General features: G+C 41.8%; 1 protein-coding gene across 1 annotated transcript in view; it reads left to right on the forward strand.

Annotated features, from left to right (window-relative positions):
• The window catches only part of Ryr2 (ryanodine receptor 2), a 551701-nt gene that overhangs the window by 341081 nt on the left and 189402 nt on the right, over nucleotides 1-21218 (forward strand). Inside the window, exons 28-32 of the mRNA XM_050142326.1 lie at nucleotides 8940-9148; nucleotides 10314-10488; nucleotides 17389-17597; nucleotides 18801-19153; nucleotides 20427-20541. Of these exons, the coding sequence (XP_049998283.1) occupies nucleotides 8940-9148; nucleotides 10314-10488; nucleotides 17389-17597; nucleotides 18801-19153; nucleotides 20427-20541 (1061 nt within the window). The remainder of the gene's footprint in view (nucleotides 1-8939; nucleotides 9149-10313; nucleotides 10489-17388; nucleotides 17598-18800; nucleotides 19154-20426; nucleotides 20542-21218) is intronic.

A 21218-nucleotide genomic window follows, 5' to 3' on the forward strand; every position in this document is an offset into this window, starting at 1 on the left:
ATTATTGTGTTTTACTTTTTGATTGACTGAGTGTTGTGAGGAATTCGGAACAATGTGGAAAAAGAGTGGAGAGAGCTTTTGCCCCACTTAGGTTCAGTCTCAGGGGAAGCATTTTAACACTTCAGTGTTAGACATGGTATTAACAATAAGTCAGTTTTTGTCTGAATCTTCTTTTTTCTCATGCTGGGAACCAAATTCAGGATCCTGATTATTCTAGACAGCTCTCTCTCCTAGGAATATTCCCCTGGATTCATAAATTTTCTTTTTTCTTTTTTCTTGATTGATTTTGCTACTTTGGTAATTTTATAAATATATGTAATGTTTTCAGATTACGTTGGCCCTCTTATTTTACCCTGCCATTATCAATACTCTCATTCCCCAGTTCCTGTCCTAGACTTGTGACTCTTGCATTGTGAGCCCTTTAGTCTACTTAGGGCCATCTTTGTGAGAATTGGATTGGAATTCTCCACTGGAGTCTAGTGTTACCATCAGGGGGTACACAACTGCATACCGTTCTCCTTTTCTCTGAGTCTACAAATGGGACATAGTTCAACAGAGAGGGCCCCTAGGCCCCTGCTCCATCCTACCTGACTATTGGCTGGCTTGTTCTTATGCAGACCCAGTGCCGACAAAAGTTTTGGATGAGAGCTCCCTGCTGCTCTGGGAGCATTGTGAAAGACAGGGGTGGCTGCAGGGTGACTCTTATGGACATGAAACAGCCACTGTAGTTAGGAACTCACAGTAGCTAAGGATAACCTCTTTTTAAGTAGAGATCATTCGTGACACCGAACAGATCTAGTTTGTTGTGAGAGTTTGCCATGAATGCTTGTTAAATGTTAAATATATGTTTTTTTTTGCTGCTTGCAAAGAGGAATATTTATTTTCTCTTTTATTCTTTTGACATTCTGTAAAGTGTTGATATTTATTTAACATTAAACCAAATTTTTATTTCTTGGACAGCTCTACTTAGTCCTGATAAATGATCTCCTTTTCCTGTGTACAGCTAAAATGTTTGCTGATAATTGGTTTAGAACCTTTGCGTCTATCCTCATAGGGGATTTTAGTACAGACATCTCCTGTCATGCCTTTCTTGTGTTTTGATGGAGGGTAAAGCTGGCTTCATGATGGGTAGCAGGAATTGCTCCTCCTTCGTCCACCCCTTTGCTAAAAGAACTGTCTGTTTTGTTTTTGCTTTGTCCTCTTTGATAGGAGGCTTTCCCAGCTTTGCACTGAAATGCTCCGATCCTGGAGGCGGTTCTTTAGGAGAATTTGATTATGCTTACTGACAAATCCATCTGCACAATTGAACATGCCATCTTTACTGGCCTAGAGTTGTTCATGGGTCTCCTTATCATTATTATCATTATTCTAATGTGTATAGAATTTATTGCTAATACAACCTTACCTCTCCAGTTCAATGGTTGTCAGGTTCTTGTTTTTGCTGGCACTGGAGACTGAATCGTACTGTGAAGCTCTCTACCACTGAGCTGTAGACCCCACACTTGGCCTGCTGGGCGTCTTGCTAAATCTTAGACTGTTATTTGGTTCCTTCACACACTTTCTTCACTTTCTTAAACTTTTTTGAAGTGGTGGATTAGTGTTTCTTTAGGACCCAACCTCCCTTAGAGTCAATTTCTGTTGCCTGTTTCTTTTATCCCTGTATATGGTTGTGGTCTCTGCGTACCTTAGAACTCTTGTTAGAAGCTAGACATTTTAAATAATACACTGCGACAACTCTGGACTTAATTATTATGTATATTGTTACTGTTTTCTTAAAGATTTTTTTCTGCGCTAATTTTGTAGAGTCTGTGTTTGTCCCATATGGCCTCTTAAAGACCTGTTCATTTACTTAGTGGTCAGCTGCTAAGTGACCAAGGCTTCCTGAAGTATCTGTCTGGGGAGAGGCTACACCTGCCTGTTGGGTTGTGCTTCTAGCATCCTGCCAAGCGGGTTATAATTCCAACCTTAGCATTTCTTTGCTGCTTGTGCACAGCCTCGAGGTCTTTCATAGATAAGGCCAGGTGGAAGTTTTCAGACCTTTCCTGAATTACATGCATAGCCAGGAACATAAGCATAACTTTGTGGATTTCTAGGAAAACGAGAGTTCTTTCCCCCATGCAACCTGCTGTGGGCATCTCCTTCCCGGATGTCTGTCAGATTGTTTGTTCAGCTGTTTTTTATCTCATCATTACTGCTGCCTTGAGCAGCTGCAATGTGGAAGAATTGCCCCTGCTGGCTTTAACACCTGTCCCCATGGAGAAGTGTATTTGTATTGAGCTAACTTTTAAGTCAGGTTAAATACAGAAAAATTGGGAGTTGGGATTTATCTGAAGAAGGATCGGGAGGTAAAATCTTGACAGTTGTCTCTAAATTGGCCTTTGGAGGTGTCCCGGCCCTGTTGTGCTTGGCCCAGAGACTTGTGGGTAACTGTTTGTTCACTGTGCTAGAGGGGCTGTTGAGTTTCAGCATATCTTGGAGCTGGAGAAGGAGCCTGAGGACGGACATGTTAAAAAGATCACTAAACTTTCTGTGTGCACATTGGTCTTTTTAATGGAGTACACAGTCCATAGATTGCCATCACCTTAGATTACGTTCCAGGACTTTGGGAGGGATGAATGCTGCTAGTGTCCCCTTCCTTGATCTGTGGAGCAGAGAATCCTATGCATTCTTTCCCCTGGTGACAGCATTCAGCAGCAAGGGTTAGTATGAAGAGTACAAATTTAAGATCCTATAGAAACATGTATGGTCTGTTTAAAGGTAGAAACAGTGTGTGTGTGTGTGTGTGTGTGTGTGTGTGTGTGTGTGTGTGTGTGTATCTGTGTCTATGTTTTCCAGCAAGCTCAGCAGAGCAGCGAACTGGTTTGGAGTTTGGACTAACCGAGCAGGTAGGGAAAAGACTGTAAGGCAGAAGAAGATTATAAAATGGCAGGAAGAGAAGAAGGAACGAAGGGACTGGGGCGGGTGAGATGACCCAGCAGTAACAAGTTCTCTTCTTGGTTCCAAGACTCATGACTTGAGTCCAGTACCTGGGACCCATATGGTGGAAGAGGGGACAGACTGCTGCATGCACACTGTGGCACATACACACTCTCTCACACAAACACACACAAACATACACAACTGTGGGAAAAGGGAGCCGGGTGGTAGCAGCACACACCTTTAATTTCAGCACTTGGGAAGCAGAGGCAGGAGGATCTCAGTGAGTTTGAAGCCAGCCTAGCTTAGTGAGTTTAAGGACAGCCAAGGCTACGCAGAGAAACCCTGTCTTGAAAAACAAAAAAACCAGCCGGGCGGTGGTGGCGCACGCCTTTAATCCCAGCACTTGGGAGGCAGAGGCAGGCGGATCTCTGTGAGTTCGAGACCAGCCTGGTCTACAAGAGCTAGTTCCAGGACAGGCTCCAAAACCACAGAGAAACCTTGTCTCGAAAAACCAAAAAAAAAAAAAAAAGAAAAGAAAAAAGAAAAAAAGAAAAACAAAAAACCAAAGCACCACCAACAAAAACAAAAAGCAAAAAAAAAAAAAGTCTAAAACAAAAAAAAAGGACAAAGAATAGAAGGAACTTAATGATTTTGCAAATGGAAATATTCATAGATGAAACTGAAAAAAGAGAGGAGAAACAGTGATCAGGCACTGACTCATCTCATAAGAATTTAGAAACTGAAGCATTACCAGTTGACTGAAATCCTGGAAGATTGCTCAGTCAATGCTGTCCTTGCCACACAAGCATGAGAAACTGAGTATGGTTTTCAGAACCCACATGAACAGGCAAGAATTTCAGCACATGACTATAGGCACTATAGTGCCCAGAGGTGGAGACAGGTGGATCCCAGAAGCTTGGAGCCAGCTAGTTTAACTGAATCAGAGAGCTCCATATTCAGCGTGATGTCCTGTGTCAGAAAATAGAGAGTTATAAAGGGATTCACCTAACAGGAATATCAGAGCTTTACACGCATGCACACGTTCTTGAATCCCCAATGTGTGCACATCTACATGTGAATACATACAAACACACAAAGAAATAGTTGATTGACAGCCTTCTGTCCTACTGAAGTCACATGAGTAGTGACTGACCCATGAGGCACGGGTTGTATTGTGCTGCAGTAGGAAGTGAGATCATTTCTCATGTATGGTTATAACTTTGAGCCCAATAACACGCCCCCCTCATTAGAGATTCAGTTGCACATTACAGAAAATAGGTACGAAAGATTAATTCACCACATGAGATATCATTTAGGGGAGACATTGTTTTCTGAGTTAGATACTGAGTGGATCAAAATGTCAGCAATTGTAGATCAGAGCCAGACATTTTCTAACAGAGAATATGTAAGTATGGTTATATGAAAAGACCCAGAGGATGGTTCTATCCTTGGGCTAAATATAGGGACCAGGTCAGCGGAGAGCAGCCATGGATGATGGGAGGATGATTAAGGCAAAACATGGAATGTATGAAAACCTAGCTAAGAAATGTGGAAATATTTGAGCAGGGTACCAGTCCCAGGAAGTTGTCAGGCAGGAGCTTGCTATGCTATCCCAATTTACCACAGAAATATAACTATGGTAACGGAGAGGGGACAGATTGGAGGGGGAGGATGCTGGGAGGCGGAGGGACTGGCTGAGAAGCCTTTGGGGAAAAAACTGATTTTTCTAAAGTAGAGAATAAAAGGTGTGAAAGATTTTAAGGTATAAGACCAAATCAGTCTGGTCATTTCTTAAGATAAAATTAAAAGCATTAGTTTGTGGCCCTAGAGGTAGCTCATGGGTGAAAACACCCCCTATGCAAGCCTGAAGACCAAAGTCCAATCCCTGGAACACATGTTCACAGGAGAAAACAGACTTCCCCCAGCTGCCTCTGACTTCTGCATGTGCACAGTTGCATGTTACCCCCACTTTAATAACAATAAATAAGGTAACATTCCCTTCTGCTGTGGCTTACATCTGAACATGTTAAAAGCAGAAAAGGTTGCTAATATTGAGCCTAACGCTGTGTAATTGGGTATAGCTGTAATTTATTCCCCCCTTTTCAGGGGAATGTTCCCACATTCTGAATGAAACTCACAGTCAGTATATGAACTGTGGTACCTTCAGAGTATTCTCGATGATGGATTAAAACATCTGAAAGTAGAATGTGTTCTTAGTCATTACACGATTTTTGTCAAGATTTGAATTACTTTATTAAATGTAATGCCAGGGAGTTGAAAGGGTGGCTGGTTTGGAACCAATTATTTTTAAAGTATGATGTAAATGCACCTGGCACGTTCTAGATGATGTGTAAGATTTTTTAAAAACTAAAGCTGCCGTCCTTGCTTATGGGTGGAATTTGTCATTTTCATATGTTGTTAGGTTCTTACCGCCCTCTAGCGGTCGGTGGCTCCTAAACCTGTGTGCCGGTGAGAAACTGAACATTAGAATATAACACCAGACTACCCTCAATCTATCTGACCAGTCACCAGCTGTTCCGTGCCAGCTCTGGGGGTCCAGGAAGCATAGTCTTGGATCAGATCTACTTCCCACCTTTCTTGATTCAAGTCCCAGTAGGCTTGGTCATGTACAGGAGAAAGATCCCTGCTACAGGGTTCGCTTTTTTAATGTCAAATATTATTTCTTTTTTAATATAAACCTCATTTGTCAAACTCACACAAGTTAGAGTGACCTGCCAAGTGTCTGTGATCAAGCCCTCTGTGGGGCTCTTCTACTTGGAAAGGAGTTCTGTGTCTTTTATGGAATCGCTGTTCCCTGGCTCCTGCTGGGGTTCTGTGCAGGTGTTTGTGCTCAGGTGCTTGCTGCTACAACACACACCAAAGTTTCAGATTGCTTGGTTAGTTAACTGGAGAATGAAATATTTTATCCTTTGGAAAAGCATGAGTTGAATTTATCAGCGACACTTAGATTGTACTTAACTGAAACACAGGAAACTACCAGAAACAAGTCCTGAGTGTGAACGTCACAGTTCATGTTCTAAAACTCTTAGATGAGTGTAGAGCGGCTGCAGCCACAATTTAAGAAAGGCCTGGTAAGCAGTTCCTCCGGATACACGAGATTTCTTCAGGCAGGCTCTCAGAGTATCTTAAGGTGGCTGGAACTGATTGTAGTCCAAGCTGGGCTTGAACTTGTGGCAATCCTCCAGCGTCAGTTTCCTGAGTACTCAACATTTGAATTCTTAATTTTGTTTGGCTTTTTTTTGGTTTATATTGACTCTTGCCACAGGGCCACTCATGCGTTCACAGGGGAGGCTGCTTTAGTTATCAAAATCTGAGGTTTTTCCTCAGAAATCTGCTTATTCGGCAACAGACCGGAATGTTTTTAATTAATTAGTTTTCAGAAAACTTCCTGAATGTACACAATACATATTGACCACACTCCACCTCTCTTGTACCTCCCTCCTCCCCACTCCGTACCTCCCTCCTCCCAACCCCGTACCTCTTTCCTCCCCCCCTGTACCTCCCTCCCACCCCGTACCTCCCTCCTCCCTCTGTACCTCCCTCCCACCTCCATACCTCCCTCCAGCCCTTCATTCATCTCTACTCATTTTATTTTGTGATCCACTGAGGTTAGGCAGGTTATCTGCAGATCAGATATTCTCGGTAGGAGCCCATTGGGCTCAACAGTGGGTGCACAACTAAAGTCATTTGTCTGCTCTGTTCAGAAACGTGGGTTAGCTAGTGAACACCGAGCCAGCGCTGTGCTGTGCTCCAGCACTGTGTCCGTAACTCCCACCTTCCTCATCACTCATAAACAGCCATGGAGTAGTGTGTTAGCCCAGCCCATATTAGGAGTCACCTGACGTGACAGGCAATGTTTTCCCTCTTGCTTTATTTCACTTCCATGTTCTACCCAGTACTTATGAGTGCATTGTGTCTTTACTGTTGACCTCCAGAGCTTATCTAGATTGTTTTATTTTATTTTATTTTATTATAAAACAGGGTCTTACTATGTAAGACCTAGCTGACCTGGAACTCATGGAGATCCTCCTGCCTCTGCCTTCTCCCCTGCTGGAGTTAAAAGCATCTACCACCAAGCTCTGCCTGCTTGTTTTCTCTCTGAGACAAGGTCTCATGCAGCTCAGCTAGCTCCGAGCGCCTTTTCTATCTCCTGAGTGCTGTGGTTTACAGGTGTGCAATGTGTCACCACACTCAGCTTTGGTGACTTGTGTAGTTTTGTTTGGTTATTTCCTCTCAACTTATATTATTTGTAAATGTTGCCCAAACCTAAGTGCCAAGAGATAAAAGCTGCCGTTTGTCTGGCTTCTGCCAACTCCATGCCAGCTGCCAGCAGCTGAGTGGGAAGAGAGAGCTCCTCTGGTCTGTTTGCTATGCACTGTGTCACATTTCTCAAGTTACTGCAGTTTGTTCCTTGGGTCCCAGCTCAAGTCTTAACCAGGGGTGATGGCTTCCTCTAACTTCCTCCTCCATTCAGTGGACCAGTTCTTCAGGACAATTCTCCGAGATGAATGTGGGTTGTGCCTTCTCAGGGTTACTCGGGCTGTAGGTATCAGGTGTCTAGGTGGCCTGTGGTTCCTTGCTTGGTTCTCTCAGTCTCATAGTCACTACACACAAACCACACACACACACACACACACACACACACACACACACACACACAAGCACATCCATACATACAAGCAAACATATACACACATACAAAATAACAAACATTTAAATATGCATATCTATCTCCAAAAAAAGGATAGCATATATTCTTTGGAGCCTACTTCAGTATGGCGCACACCTGTGACATGCCTCAACTCGAGAAAAGTGAATTGAGTCTCCGTGACATAAACAACATTTTAAGTGCACAATATCCACAGGTGGCAGATAGCACCCCCTCCTGGACATTGTAGGTATAGAATATTCAAACATGCATTTTCCAGTTTGCATGCATTGGTTTGGACCTGGAACTGTGTCTCTGCCCCATCTTTAGACACACTTGTCGGTGTCGCAGCCCCTGTTGAAGGTGTGGGAGGATGGAAAAACGCCTGTATGCTAACCCAGAGCCTGTTAGCTTCCCTGTAGTGGACATCAGTCGTTGGCCATCATTCTCCACTCTTACAACATTCACCCTTCCTCCCTCTGCTTTTCTGGTTCCTTACCCAGAAATGTCTACCTTTTAGTAGAGTTGGGGTTCCAGCCTATGCCCCACAGGGTAGTTTAGCCACCTGTCCTTGATATGCCAATTAAACAACCCAAACTCATGTGAAAAGGATAAATGAGAGATTGGGTTAGAACAGCCACACTGGGAGGAGGGACAAATAGTTCCAGCCCTCCTCCCCCACCTCAGTCCATCTTCAGCACCTGTCTTCAGGGTAAGATTTCAATAGAAGGCCAGGAAGGTGACCACTTCCCCTCCCCCAACATCCTCTCAGTCCAGTCTCTCCCATGGCATCCCAGGATAAGTTCTATATCTTTCTCCCAGACAGACATTCTTCTCCTTGCCATCCCCAAAGCTTTAGCTTTTTCTTTTCCTCGGAGGAGATTTGGGTACCCCCATTTCTGGTGATCCACTGTTTAAATAGTGCGGTAGCCAAAGGGAGGGGCATAGGCAGGCCAGTTACACGCTTATTATTTATTTATTTGCAGGGTAATTTATTTATTTTAATGCATTTTTTCCCACCTGACTTCAAGTTCACGTCATGTTCTCTTTCTGAACCACATGAACTAAGCAACTAGGTCTTACTGGCTTTCATTCTCTGAAAGGGTCACAAGGGGGAAGCTCACCTGTGAAGTCAGTCACTGAGTTTCTCCCCAGCTACCCTGGAAGCTCTGTCTGGCTTTCTGCTTTACCAGATGCTTCTACATGACGGACCTGAGGGTAGATGGTGGAGCAGGAGATGGGGTGGGGTGGGGTAGTTGTCCTCCCTGTGGGTTTTATGACTGAGTTTAGGTCAAGCCCTGCTTTTCTCTCAACTTCCCACCCAATGATCTCTAGTCTCTCGAACCCACAGCCGCGAGAGCCGAGGTGAGCAGCGGCACTGGGGAGAGGTTCCGCATCTTCAGGGCTGAGAAGACCTATGCAGTGAAGGCTGGACGCTGGTACTTTGAATTCGAGGCAGTCACGGCTGGAGACATGCGGGTGGGCTGGAGCAGGCCAGGCTGCCAGCCAGATCTAGAGCTGGGTTCTGATGAACGTGCCTTTGCTTTTGATGGCTTTAAGGTGAGTGGCTTTGCTGAGCCTATCCTGCTTGCATGGATCCAAGGACTCTCCTTGCCCTACAGAGACAGTGAAATTTGTCAAAAAGTTGTCAAAGAGACAATTCTTCCTTGTCTTTCAGAAGTGGCCAGGAAGCCAGTGTGGTGGTGCCTACTTTAATCCCAGCACCAAGGAAACCGAGGCTGGAGTTCAGAGCCAACCTGGGCTTCATATAGAGGGACCTTGACTAAACCAATAAACAAGGCAGTTTTGGTTTCATTCTTGCTTTGGTGATCAGACATAGTGAACCATAGCAAGAAACAACCTTTAGAAATTAAAGTTCCCTCTTCACCCAGCAACCCATAGACAGGAGACAATAGAGATGTGAGGGGAACTCTGAACTGTAATGCTTTTGGATGCAAATTCAGTTGAAAAATTTAAAAACAACATGTTATATCAAGAATAATTTTATCAGTATTTTATACAAGTCTAATAACATTATATAGCAAATCACAATGAAAGTGGTACTTCTAAATAAATTGAAAAGAATTTATGTGACAAAATAACTCCTATGAGTAATTTTGTTCCTATAAATTAGTGTATCCCAAACTCACATTTGTTGAAATTCTGTATCCAACTGTGTTTATAATAGACATTCTGCTTTGTATATAAATGGGACGGTATCCATGTTTGGTTTGGGACTTGTTATTTTCACAGATATTTTCAGAGTATTTTTAGGTGTGATTTGAAGCTTTTCTGATGTTAAGAAGGAATAGAGAAGTTTCCAGAATCCCATTCTTGTTTAAGTGGTATCGACAATGGTCCCAAAAAGAGGAATCATATTTTGAGAGAGGCAAACATGAGAATGTTTTGTTGTTGTTTTTTTCCCAGTGGTTGGTACCCAGCATGATTGCCAGCTCTTGTTTGTACGATGGGAGTAGAGAAAAGCAACCCATATCATGGGAAGCCTTCATTATAGTTTGTAAAAGTAAACTATAAAAGTGCATAGTACATATGGTTAGATTAACTCTCAGAAGCTTGGAGTATCCTTTGGTTTGTTCGTAATCCCCCACCCTCTGTTTGCATTAGGGATTTAGAGTTCCCAGACACCCCTCTATCCCAAGACTGAGATCACCCTACTGCTGTTCATCTATCTGACTGTGACAAGGGACTCTTCCACCCCTCACAGGCCCAGCGGTGGCACCAGGGCAATGAACACTACGGGCGCTCTTGGCAAGCAGGTGATGTCGTGGGCTGTATGGTTGATATGAACGAACATACCATGATGTTTACTCTGAATGGCGAGATCCTGCTGGATGACTCAGGCTCCGAGCTGGCTTTCAAGGACTTTGACGTTGGTGATGGTAAGCGCAATGGTATTCTCCTGTCATTTGTGTTTGCAGTACCATGCCGCAGTTTGTTCTGAGGCATGGCCAGCCCCGGTAGTCGTTTTAGGGCGAGTGGGCATACGAGTTGCAGCTGTAAATTGCTGGGTGCCATGAGGCTGATCTGATCAGGCACTGAAATTATCTCAGCACAAAAGACATCTTAGAGAAGGTTTTCATGAGGTGGACATGTCTGTGCCTAAGACGAAACAAATGGTGGCCAGTGGCGTGGCCTCCCACAGCATTGACTCCTCATTCCAGATACCCCTGGTTCATCAGCCGTTTACAGCATTTTTTTTTTTTTTTGTCCATTCACTTCACAAAAGAAGAATGAGAATCTAACATGGCTCAGACCTTCTCCCAGAGTCTGGGGTGACAAAGATGACTAAAACCAGGTCTCCTCTTTATATAGATTGAAGTTTGTTGAGGAGATTGACACTTTTAAGTACCACTCAGTGTATGGATTCTACCATATAGAAACCAGTGTGGAGATTTTGCATAACATTAAATGAAGAACTACCATGTAGGCCAGCTTTGTCACTGGGAAGGTGTTCACGACATTTTCTGTCTGACTATAGGCGTGCATGTTCACGTATGTTCATTGCTGCTCTATTCACAATAGCCAGAAAACGCAATCAGCCTAGATGTCCATCAACTGATGCACGTATAGTGAAAGTATGGCATATAGGCACGATGGGATTTGATTCTGAGGTAAAATCATGAATTCTTCAAGAAAACGGATAGAACTTAAAATTCACCCAGACTCAGACAAATGACGTGTTCTTTCTAATATGTGGGTCCTGGTTTTTAATGTTTGAATATGTGCATATGTATGAACATGGATCTGGTTATATATAGGTCTGAAACAAGAAGAAGAACCATGGTGTGGAAGGTTTTGAGGGTCATAGAACACATGAGACATGAAGCCCAAAAGGAGGGTACCGAGGTTGGAAGGATATAGGGTGGTAGGAGGGTATATAAAAAAGGAGGAGAGACTCAGTAAAAACAAATTCTGCAATGAAACCTAATACAATATTAATACTAATTAGCACATAATTTATGACAGTCTCTTAATTGTTAGACCCCAGACAAATGACCTAATAACTTGACTGTTATATTACTAGGGAAAATGGGGTAAATATTAAATAATGCATGGGAAGATGGTCACAAATGATCAGCACACTGTTGACCACAAGGAACCATTAGCTTTCCTTTTCTTCTAACCCCCAATTCAGATTTATATGAAATAAAATTTTGGCCAACCTAGCTGGCATTGTATATGTGGATTCCTGTTTTTATTTCAGGAAGGTTAAAGAATGAGGTATTTGCTAATTTTTGGGAAGTGTTTATGATCTGTTCTAGCTTCCTTTGGTTATAGCTTGAGCTATAGGTTTTTATGGCTGTGTTTTGCCTCACATCCTGGGAACTGTCATCTTCTAGGCTGTGCTAGTGTGCTCATCACAGATGCTCTGCTGTGGGGACAGAGGTTTGCACCAGAAAGTAAAAGCTTGTCAAAGCCAAAGCCATCTGTCCTATACTACAGGAAGCAACTTCACTATAAGAATATATATGTATGTATATACACACATACACACACACCATGTGAACAGATTGGGGTATGGCTCAGACTGATATATCAGTTGAGCTCATCTGCATTAATTATGCTGAGAGACATTGAAAGAATGACTTTCTTTGAAAGTATATCACTAGGTTCTGTTACTGTTAGCATGTCAGTTAAGGTGACTGACTAGATGATCACAAATGCAAAGGGTGGGAAAGAGAGACCAACATTCTAGAGATGTTGGGTGTATACAAAGCTTTATAGAAACTTGTTTCATTGTGTCGGGATATAATTCTCTTGAGACAAGGTTTCTTGCAGAATTGGAAGCTTACTGGCAGCCAGCAAGTCTCAGGGATCCTCCCATCTTTGCCCCACAACTCACGAGTTACAGGGGAATGTGTGTAATCTTACCTACTTCCTATGCGATTTCTGGGGATTTGAACTAAGTTTCTCATGCTGGTGCAGCTGGCGCCCTTAGACACTGAGCCATCTTTCCAGTTTTACCCCTGTAACTGTTTTCTTGTTTCCTTTATATTTTATGGATTTTGTGTTAATTGATAAGTGACCTGTTATTGGCTCTTTTGAATTTGTTCAGAGCTATAGCCCCAGTATATAGATTATAACCTGGGTATTTATTAAATATTTGCTGGGACAAGTATAATAGTATTTGAAGTGAAAAACAGGGAACAGGGATTAGCAAACTTAGCTTTGTACCAAATTCCTATCTACCATCTGCTTTAGTAAATAAATTTTTATTTGCATTACAACTATGTTAAATTATGTATATATATGTATGTGTGTATATAACACACATATATACATATACGTATATGTACAATTTATTAGTATGAGTTCAATGAAAAAAGAACCTGTACTCACATGTTACTTCTATACTTTATATGAATAAATTATATAGAAATGGAATAGAGAGATGGCTCATTGAATAAGAGTCCTTACTTCTGTTGAAGAAGACCTGCGTTCAGTTCTCAGCATCCACAACCTTGTATTTGTAGATGACTCACCATCTTGTATCTCTGATTTCAAGGGATCTGACACCTTCTTCTGTTCTGGTCTCAGTGGACACCTGGACACATGTGGTACACATAAATTTATGAAGACATACACATATACATATAACATTAAAGATAAACACTTTATAAAATTATATAAAAATCAAGAGAAATTTGATGTTTGGTATATTTCCTTCCTTCATAAAAAATGAAAGGATGTTATTAAAATAAATCTCTTTTAAACTTATTATAAATGTGTTCTAAAGCATAAACATTTTAATAGAATTTAATTATCTTTACCAACTCCTTGAGTAATGTTAGCTCTAAAACAGCATAAGAAATAATGTCGTCATTCTTGTGTGCGCGACCTAAAATGATTGCATTTTAATGTTGTTTATTAGTTTTATTGTTCTTTCCTGTTTTATTTGTGTCTAGTGTGTGTATGTCTATGTGTGTGTGTATATGTTTGTGTTTGCAGGTGTTTGTGGAAGCCAAAGATTGACATTGGATACCTTCCACTATTGCTCTCTGCCTTCTCATTTGAAGGCTTGCTCACTGAATCCAGAGCTCACTGACTTCTCTGACTGGCTGGCCAATTAGCTCTAGCATCTGTCATGTTTTTTTTCCAGCCCCTACAGTGCTAGATGGCTTACATACATGCTCAACCACATCTGGCTTTCCTGGTTTTCTTATATGGATGGCCATTGTCTAAATTCAGGTTTTTATGTTTGGGCAGCAGTTGCTTTAGTGACTGAAATATCTCCCTACCCTCTAACTTACCTTTTTTTTAGTTATAAGATGAATTTTAATGTCTGCCCATATTTAATATTTTTTTAAAGATTTATTTATTTATTTTGTTTACAGTGTTCTGTCTGCATGTATGCCTGCAGGCCAGAAGAGAGCACCAGATTTCATTACAGGTGGTTGTGAGCCACCATGTGGTTGCTGGGAATTGAACTCAGGACCTCTGGAAGAGCAATTAGTGCTCTTAACCTCTGAGCCATTTCTCGAGCTCCCCCATATTTAATCTTGTGTATGTATATATACATATATGATATATGATATATATATATCAAAGACAATCATTCTTTTACTATGGGTAGATTGATTTCCACTTCTTTTTCAATCTGAAATTAAATTCAGTGAACTTCCATGATAAGTTGTAGATATACTTCACTTTAAAATGTTACTTTAAAACCATAATCCGTGTTTGTTACTGCTCTTTTTGCTATAGCAAAGAGTTGGAACCCAACCTTGCTGATTCATCAAGAGAGGACAGATTATGAAAACCCAGTACATGCTTAAAATGGAATGCTATTCAGTGCCAAAGAAAAATGAAATTTTTTTTCAGAAAGCAGACAATTGCATATTCTCCCTCTTGGCAGATCCTGGCCTATAATATATTATGTGGGTACTGTATTACATGTGGGAAGGAGACAATTGCATATTCTCCCTCTTGGCAGATCCTGGCCTATAATATATTATGTGAGTACCGTATTATGTGTGGAAAGGAGAACAAGCAAGAAAGGGAAAGGATTGGGTGATGGGGAAGGACAGATTGTAGGTGATAAACACATGAGTCATTAAAGAGGATATAAAGTTAATTGTTTCTGTCAGTTCAAATCTGTCATGCATTTCTCATCATTTTGTGGTAGATAAAAACAGAAAACACATTTGCTAGTGGAAGTGTGAAATTCCGTGTGAAGCTCCATGCTCCAGTATGGCTGTTCTAAATGTATAGAAGTTCACTGAGACGGGTAGATGTTGGATCTGGCTAATCTGACTCTTTTTTTTCCCCAAGATTTGTTCTTTACAAGAAATCTTTAATTGTTAAACTTATTCTTATCATGTAAGTGTTAAAGGAAAAGGGATTAAATCACAGACTATATGCAACATGCAAAGAGTCCAGTAGCTATTTTGAGTGGAGCTAAGACTTAGAGCCAAGTCAGCTGAATGTCAGACTCTTGTCAATCTTTCCACAGGACTGACTGCCTGAACAGCCTTCTATTGGATACTAAGAGTTCTGAGATGTTATTGAACTCTCCTTTTCCATCCTTCCTCTGGTCCAAATACCTCATCTTCTTGGAAAGATACTATGGTATTTGGTTAATGTTTTTCTATAGCTTTTTGACCCCTCAGGAGATGGTGAGCAGTTTGGGGCTGGTATCTCTGTGTTAGTCAACTTTATTTCTAGTTTCTGGCGCGTGGCAGCTGGTATTTGTCAAATAAAGAAACGTGTGGTTTCTCAATGAATATGAGCAACATGTCCCACATAAATCTCACCCCTGTTCAGAGGGATAAGCAGGGTTTCTTGTGCAGAGTTCTCGCATGGGTCTCAGCACACAGAGCACTGAATGTTAGACTTGAAGAACATACCATGCGAGTCGTTGTATCCCTCACTCCAGCACATTTCTCCCTGGAAAGGATGCTGCCATGTGCTGTTTGTGCAAGTGAAGTCCTGTGATGGAAAGTGTCCCTTGCTTTCCTAAGAAAATACACATTTGATGGGGGAAATTTGTCAAGGGACATGAAAAGAGAGACCAAGAAGTGTTAAAAGTCTTTCTAAAAAAGTTTTTGGATAAACATTCTGGTATCTTCTTGCCTGGAAACAGAGTGCTTGCTTTGTGAAATGCATGTCTATGAATATTTTCTTATATATGAATGAACCGTTGAAGAATAAACTTTTAAAGTCTAGGTATTATTCCATTATATATATATATATCTATATATGTATATGTATATAATTAAAGCAATGTAGACCTCTGAATCTTTATTCAGATTTAAAGTTAACTTTTTAAAGTAAACTATTTTAATTGTACAAAAAAAAAGTCAGAGAAGTACAATTAACACTCAGAAGTTTCCCATGGAGATACTTTCAAGTCTCCAGCACTTTATCAGCCAATAACACTTCTGCAAGCACAGTGATCTGGAATAAATAAGTGCCCGTTGTCCAAGGAGCTGACTCTGTCTCATTGTCCCTTCAGTGGTGTCAGATGGTGGGTTCCACTTGCTAATTGGCATGCATGAAGTTCATGTGTCTCTCTTCTCTTAGACTTATCCCGTCCGTCCCTTTGATTCCTTGGGGACCCTTATTTGCAACAACTTTCCGACTGCTGGAGCATGGGCTGTCAGGCACAGCTGCAGCTGATTCACATTTAACCACAAACTGCTAATACTATCTAACATCATCAACAGTAGATCCAAAAGATCTCAAATAAACAGTTAGCAGTATTAAGACAATTTTGATCTTCTCTAATAATGGAAAGATTAGCTGATTCTGTCTTTTGTTAGGTTAACTTATCAAGTATTTTATTAGTTTTTGTCCCATTGTTCATTGCTATGTGTGCAAATTCATATGTTTGTGTATGTGATGTGTATATATGTTCATTTAAATTGGGCATATTATATCTATGTATATGCATATATAACCCATGTATAATACATATATGCATACATCTATAGATATACATGCATGCATTCTCTCTCGCATGCATTTATATACATTTTACTCAGGTCTAGTCTTAACTCATCACAGGAGGAAAAAGAAAGTCTCCTCAAAGATCAGAGTAACTGTGAACATTTCAAAATTTTGATTTTTTTTATCTGTATAGTGTTTCACCTTCATGTATGTGCATGTACCATGATACCTTGTGCTCAAGAAGTCCAAAATTAGGTGTTGCATACCTGGAACTGGAATTACAGATGGTTGTGAGCCTGCATGTGGATGCTAAGAACTGTACCCACGTCTTTGTAGGAACAGTACATGCTCTTAATTTCTGAGCCATCTTTCTAGCTAGAAACTTTAAAATGCTTGCCTCTGGCCATTTTCTCCTTGGAAATATATACAAAGAAGCCAATGGCACTAGCCATGTCTGGTGTTGTGATATATCGAGCCCTTTGACTAGCTGAAGAACAAGGCAAGGGGCCACACCCCCCTTGGTTCTTGGTCCTTCCTCTCTTTCATTAAGGAAAGAAGGATGTACACCTGATGATTGTGGAAGCAGCGGGGAGGGGTCCTTGTAAGAATGGACATTCCAAGATTCCTGGAGGTGGGATGGAAGAATGGACTTTTACAGGGGCTGTAGTTAGTAAACCACAATGTCGGGATCATATGTTGAGAGGAGCGGCGGGCCGCTTCCATAATCATACACCTCTACTCTCATGTCAGCTGTTTCTTCATCGCACTGTGTTCTTTCTAGGTTGATGGTTTTCTCCGAGCCAGGACTTGGGAAGCGATCTGCTTGTTATGCCTTACTAAGAGAATCTCTTGCTAAATGCTGAAGATGGTGATTTCTGTTTTTGTTCCAGGCTTCATCCCTGTGTGTAGCCTTGGGGTGGCACAAGTAGGCAGGATGAACTTCGGGAAGGATGTCAGCACTTTGAAATATTTCACCATCTGTGGCTTACAAGAAGGCTATGAGCCATTTGCCGTTAACACAAACAGGGACATCACCATGTGGCTGAGCAAGCGGCTTCCTCAGTTCCTCCAGGTCCCATCAAACCATGAACACATCGAGGTTTGCTTTTCCTTTAATAATCAAGGCTTTTTTCAAAACTAGAAGTGGGAAATCTTTATGTATAGGAATGTCCACATGAACAGTGATTGTGAAGATATTAAAATGTTAAATGATATGTGTTGCATAGTAATGGATCTAAGGAAAGGATTAATCTCTCCTTGGGCACTTTATCCAGTAGCTTATCTGCTGATGAAAAATATCATTTTATGCATCGACAGTGAGTGCTTGGGCAGCTCTGGATGCGTACTCTGTGAGACGAACTGGTCAACCTGTCTTTAGAGTTAGGGCAGGACTAAATTATTAGAGTTACCCTTAGCTTATCCACAGGGAATTGATTGTATGTTTCCCTTGGATACCAACATCTGTAGTTGCCCACGTCCCTCATACAAAAGGACAGCATTCCTACAGAACCTCCACAAATCAACCTATGCAATGTCAGAAGTTCCTAAGTTACTTATGATATATAATACAATGTAAGTGCTAGATAAATACTTTTGTTATATTGCTAATGAGAAAGAAGTGGGCATATTCAGTACAAATGTATTTTCCCCAAATATTCTGCATGGGGCTTTGAGTGAAGCACAGATGTGGAACCTGTGGGCAGCTAGGTCTGAATATATAGCCACAACATAGTGCCTCTAGCTTTACAATCTCCTACAAAATGCTATTTTGGTGGATCATCTTTAGAGCCTGTCCACGTGAAATGTATTGATTATTGTTAAGATCGGGAGATTAACAGTGGTGATTAGAATGGGAACTATGACATTCTAGTTTTTTTTTCTTGTTGCATGATAAAATTATCATGACAAACACAACATAGGGGAGAAAGAGTTTATTTTAGGTCCCAGCTCCAGGCTTCAGGTTCCAGGTTCCAGTTCATCACAGAGGGAGAGTCCCAGAGGTGGGAATTGGAGGGAGTTGGTTATATGACAGTCGTAATTAGGAAGAGAGGGCAGTGGTTACATGCATGCATGTGCTCACCTCACTTTCTCCATTCTAAGACAGTCCAAGAGGATCATACACCTCTACTCACAGGGAATAGTGCCACCAGTGGTGGGCAGGTCTTCTCACCTCAATTCACCCCGTGAAGATCATTTCATAGACATGCCCACAGGCCAATGTTGTCTAGATGATTGCTCTTCCCAAGTGACTCCATGTTGTGTTAAGTTGACACTCAAAGCTAACGACGCCTTCATCTCCTAGGTAACAAGAATAGATGGCACCATAGACAGCTCTCCGTGTCTGAAGGTCACTCAGAAGTCCTTTGGCTCTCAGAACAGCAACACTGACATCATGTTTTATCGCCTGAGCATGCCCATTGAGTGTGCTGAGGTCTTCTCGAAGACGGTGGCAGGAGGGCTCCCTGGTGCAGGCCTCTACGGGCCCAAGAATGATCTGGAGGATTATGATGTGGACTCTGACTTTGAGGTTCTGATGAAGACAGCTCACGGACATTTGGTGCCTGACCGCCTTGACAAGGACAAAGAAACCCCGAAGCCAGAGTTTAATAACCACAAAGATTATGCTCAGGAAAAGCCTTCACGTCTAAAGCAAAGGTGATTAGCAGAGATAGTGTAATGGCTTGCCTGGCCTGGGGTTCTGTTTGTGTGTATATACACTTTTGTGGGTACACTTGTACTTCAGTGTGTGTGTGTATGTGTGTGTGTGTGTATGTGTGTGTGTGTGTGTGTATGTGTGTGTGTTTATCCCAGAGGAGGATGCCCAGTTGAATACTCTTCTCATTCTCTACCTTATTTTGGAGAGGCAAGGTCTCTCATAGAACTTGGAGCTTGCCAGTTCTGCTAGTCCTTCTGTCCAGTGGGCTCCAGGAATCCACCTGTCTCTGTGCCCCTCCAGTTCTAGGCCTTTTGCACCTGGCTGTTTACATGGGTACTGATGACCTGAACTCTGGTCTCAGGCTTGCATGGCGAGCATTTTACCTAATACACCATCTTTCTAGCCTTGGTTTGGATATTTTGAGACAGAATCTCAGTCTGTATGCCAGACTGGCTGGAGCTTGTGCCAATCTTCTCGTGTTGGCCCCCCGTGTGCTGTCCCTACACTGAGCTCAGCTACACTGTGCTTTTAAGTTATATGGCTACCAAGTGGCCCGATCTGGAGAAGAGGGTAAAGGATTTTTAGTATTCATCTTCCTCTTATTCATTCATTCATCCTCAGAAGATTTTACAGAGGAGCATAACAGGCACAGAAAAGTTTTCCTACTTTGTGAGCCCAAACGTCATCGGTTCAGATTTATCTATATTTACATTTTTGGTTGAGACTTAAAGATTATTCCCTCTAAATCAGTGGTTCTGAACCTGTGGGTTGTGACCCCTTTGGGGGTTGCATATCGGGTATTCTGCTTTTCAGATATTTACACAATGGTAATTCATAATAGTAGCAAAATTACAGTTATGAAGTAGCAAGGAAATAGTTTTAAGGAACTGTGTTAAAGCGTCGCAGTATTAGGAAGGTTGCTCCGTTGCTGTCAATACTATTTTTGATAGTAAATACAGGTTATATAGTATCCCTTTCTGCATTGATGAGTGCTTCTCAAATGCAGTGCCGTTACCACTCTGGTCAGGCTGTTTTTCATTGTAGAGATTCCCCCGAGGAATTTAAAAGGGCCTTGAGTGATTCCCCTCACATATACCTGCTAGATGTCAGAGTCTTCCACTCCAAATTGGGACAACCAAACCCATCTCCCACTGTCGCCAGATGTTCTCTGGGAAGGAGAATGCCCCACTGCGGACATTTCGGCTCATGATCTCATATGCGAAGTGGGCAGAACACACTCCTGTCGCTCATTCCTCCTCTCGCATGTTGCAGATTCCTGCTTAGAAGGACGAAGCCAGATTATAGCACAAGCCATTCTGCGAGACTCACTGAAGATGTGCTGGCTGATGACCGGGATGACTACGAGTACCTGATGCAGACATCCACGGTACGCGCCTGAAGCCCTCCGTGTACTCCATCTTTTTTTTTTTTTTTTTTTTTTTGGAGCTGGGGGCGGAGTTAGGCAGGGTCTATTGAGCTCAGGCTGGCTTTGAACTGGTTTTGTAGCTGAAGATGACTTTGAACTCTGGATCCTCTTGTCTCCATCTCCTATGTGCTAAGATTATAGACATATAATCTTCTGCCACCATTCCCAGGTTTTGTGGTGCTAGGGGGGTGGTATCCAGGGCTTTCTGCATGATATGCAAACACCCTACCAACTGTCCCCAGCCCTTGTTTTGTTTGTGGAGATGATAGCTCTCTGTGTAGTCAAAGCTGCCCTTGAACTCTCGATCCTCTTCCCTCAGCCTTTGTAGTACTGGCGTTATAGGCATGTGCCACCACACTCAGCTAAATTACATTTTAAAAGCAATTATTTGCTGATATTTTTAGACCTATTTTAGGGATAGAGATTTTGAAGCAAAGCTTGCATTGTGATGTCTGTTAAGGCATGAGAGCTATTTAAAGTAACTGTCCTTACGGATACCTATAATTCAGATTTTGACGTCTAGTCTGATGTTCAAATTTCTTGATGAAATTTGAAAATTCCACTGGGCTTTTCAAAGTTTATATAATTTAGTAGATGTTAGCAAACTGAGAGCAGATCATACTCTTCATGTATGACCT

The sequence above is a fragment of the Alexandromys fortis genome, unplaced genomic scaffold (genome assembly GCF_014885135.2).
Source record: "Alexandromys fortis isolate MF-2015 unplaced genomic scaffold, M_Fortis_MF-2015_v1.1 scaffold_5, whole genome shotgun sequence".
NCBI classification, from domain to species: domain Eukaryota; kingdom Metazoa; phylum Chordata; class Mammalia; order Rodentia; family Cricetidae; genus Alexandromys; species Alexandromys fortis.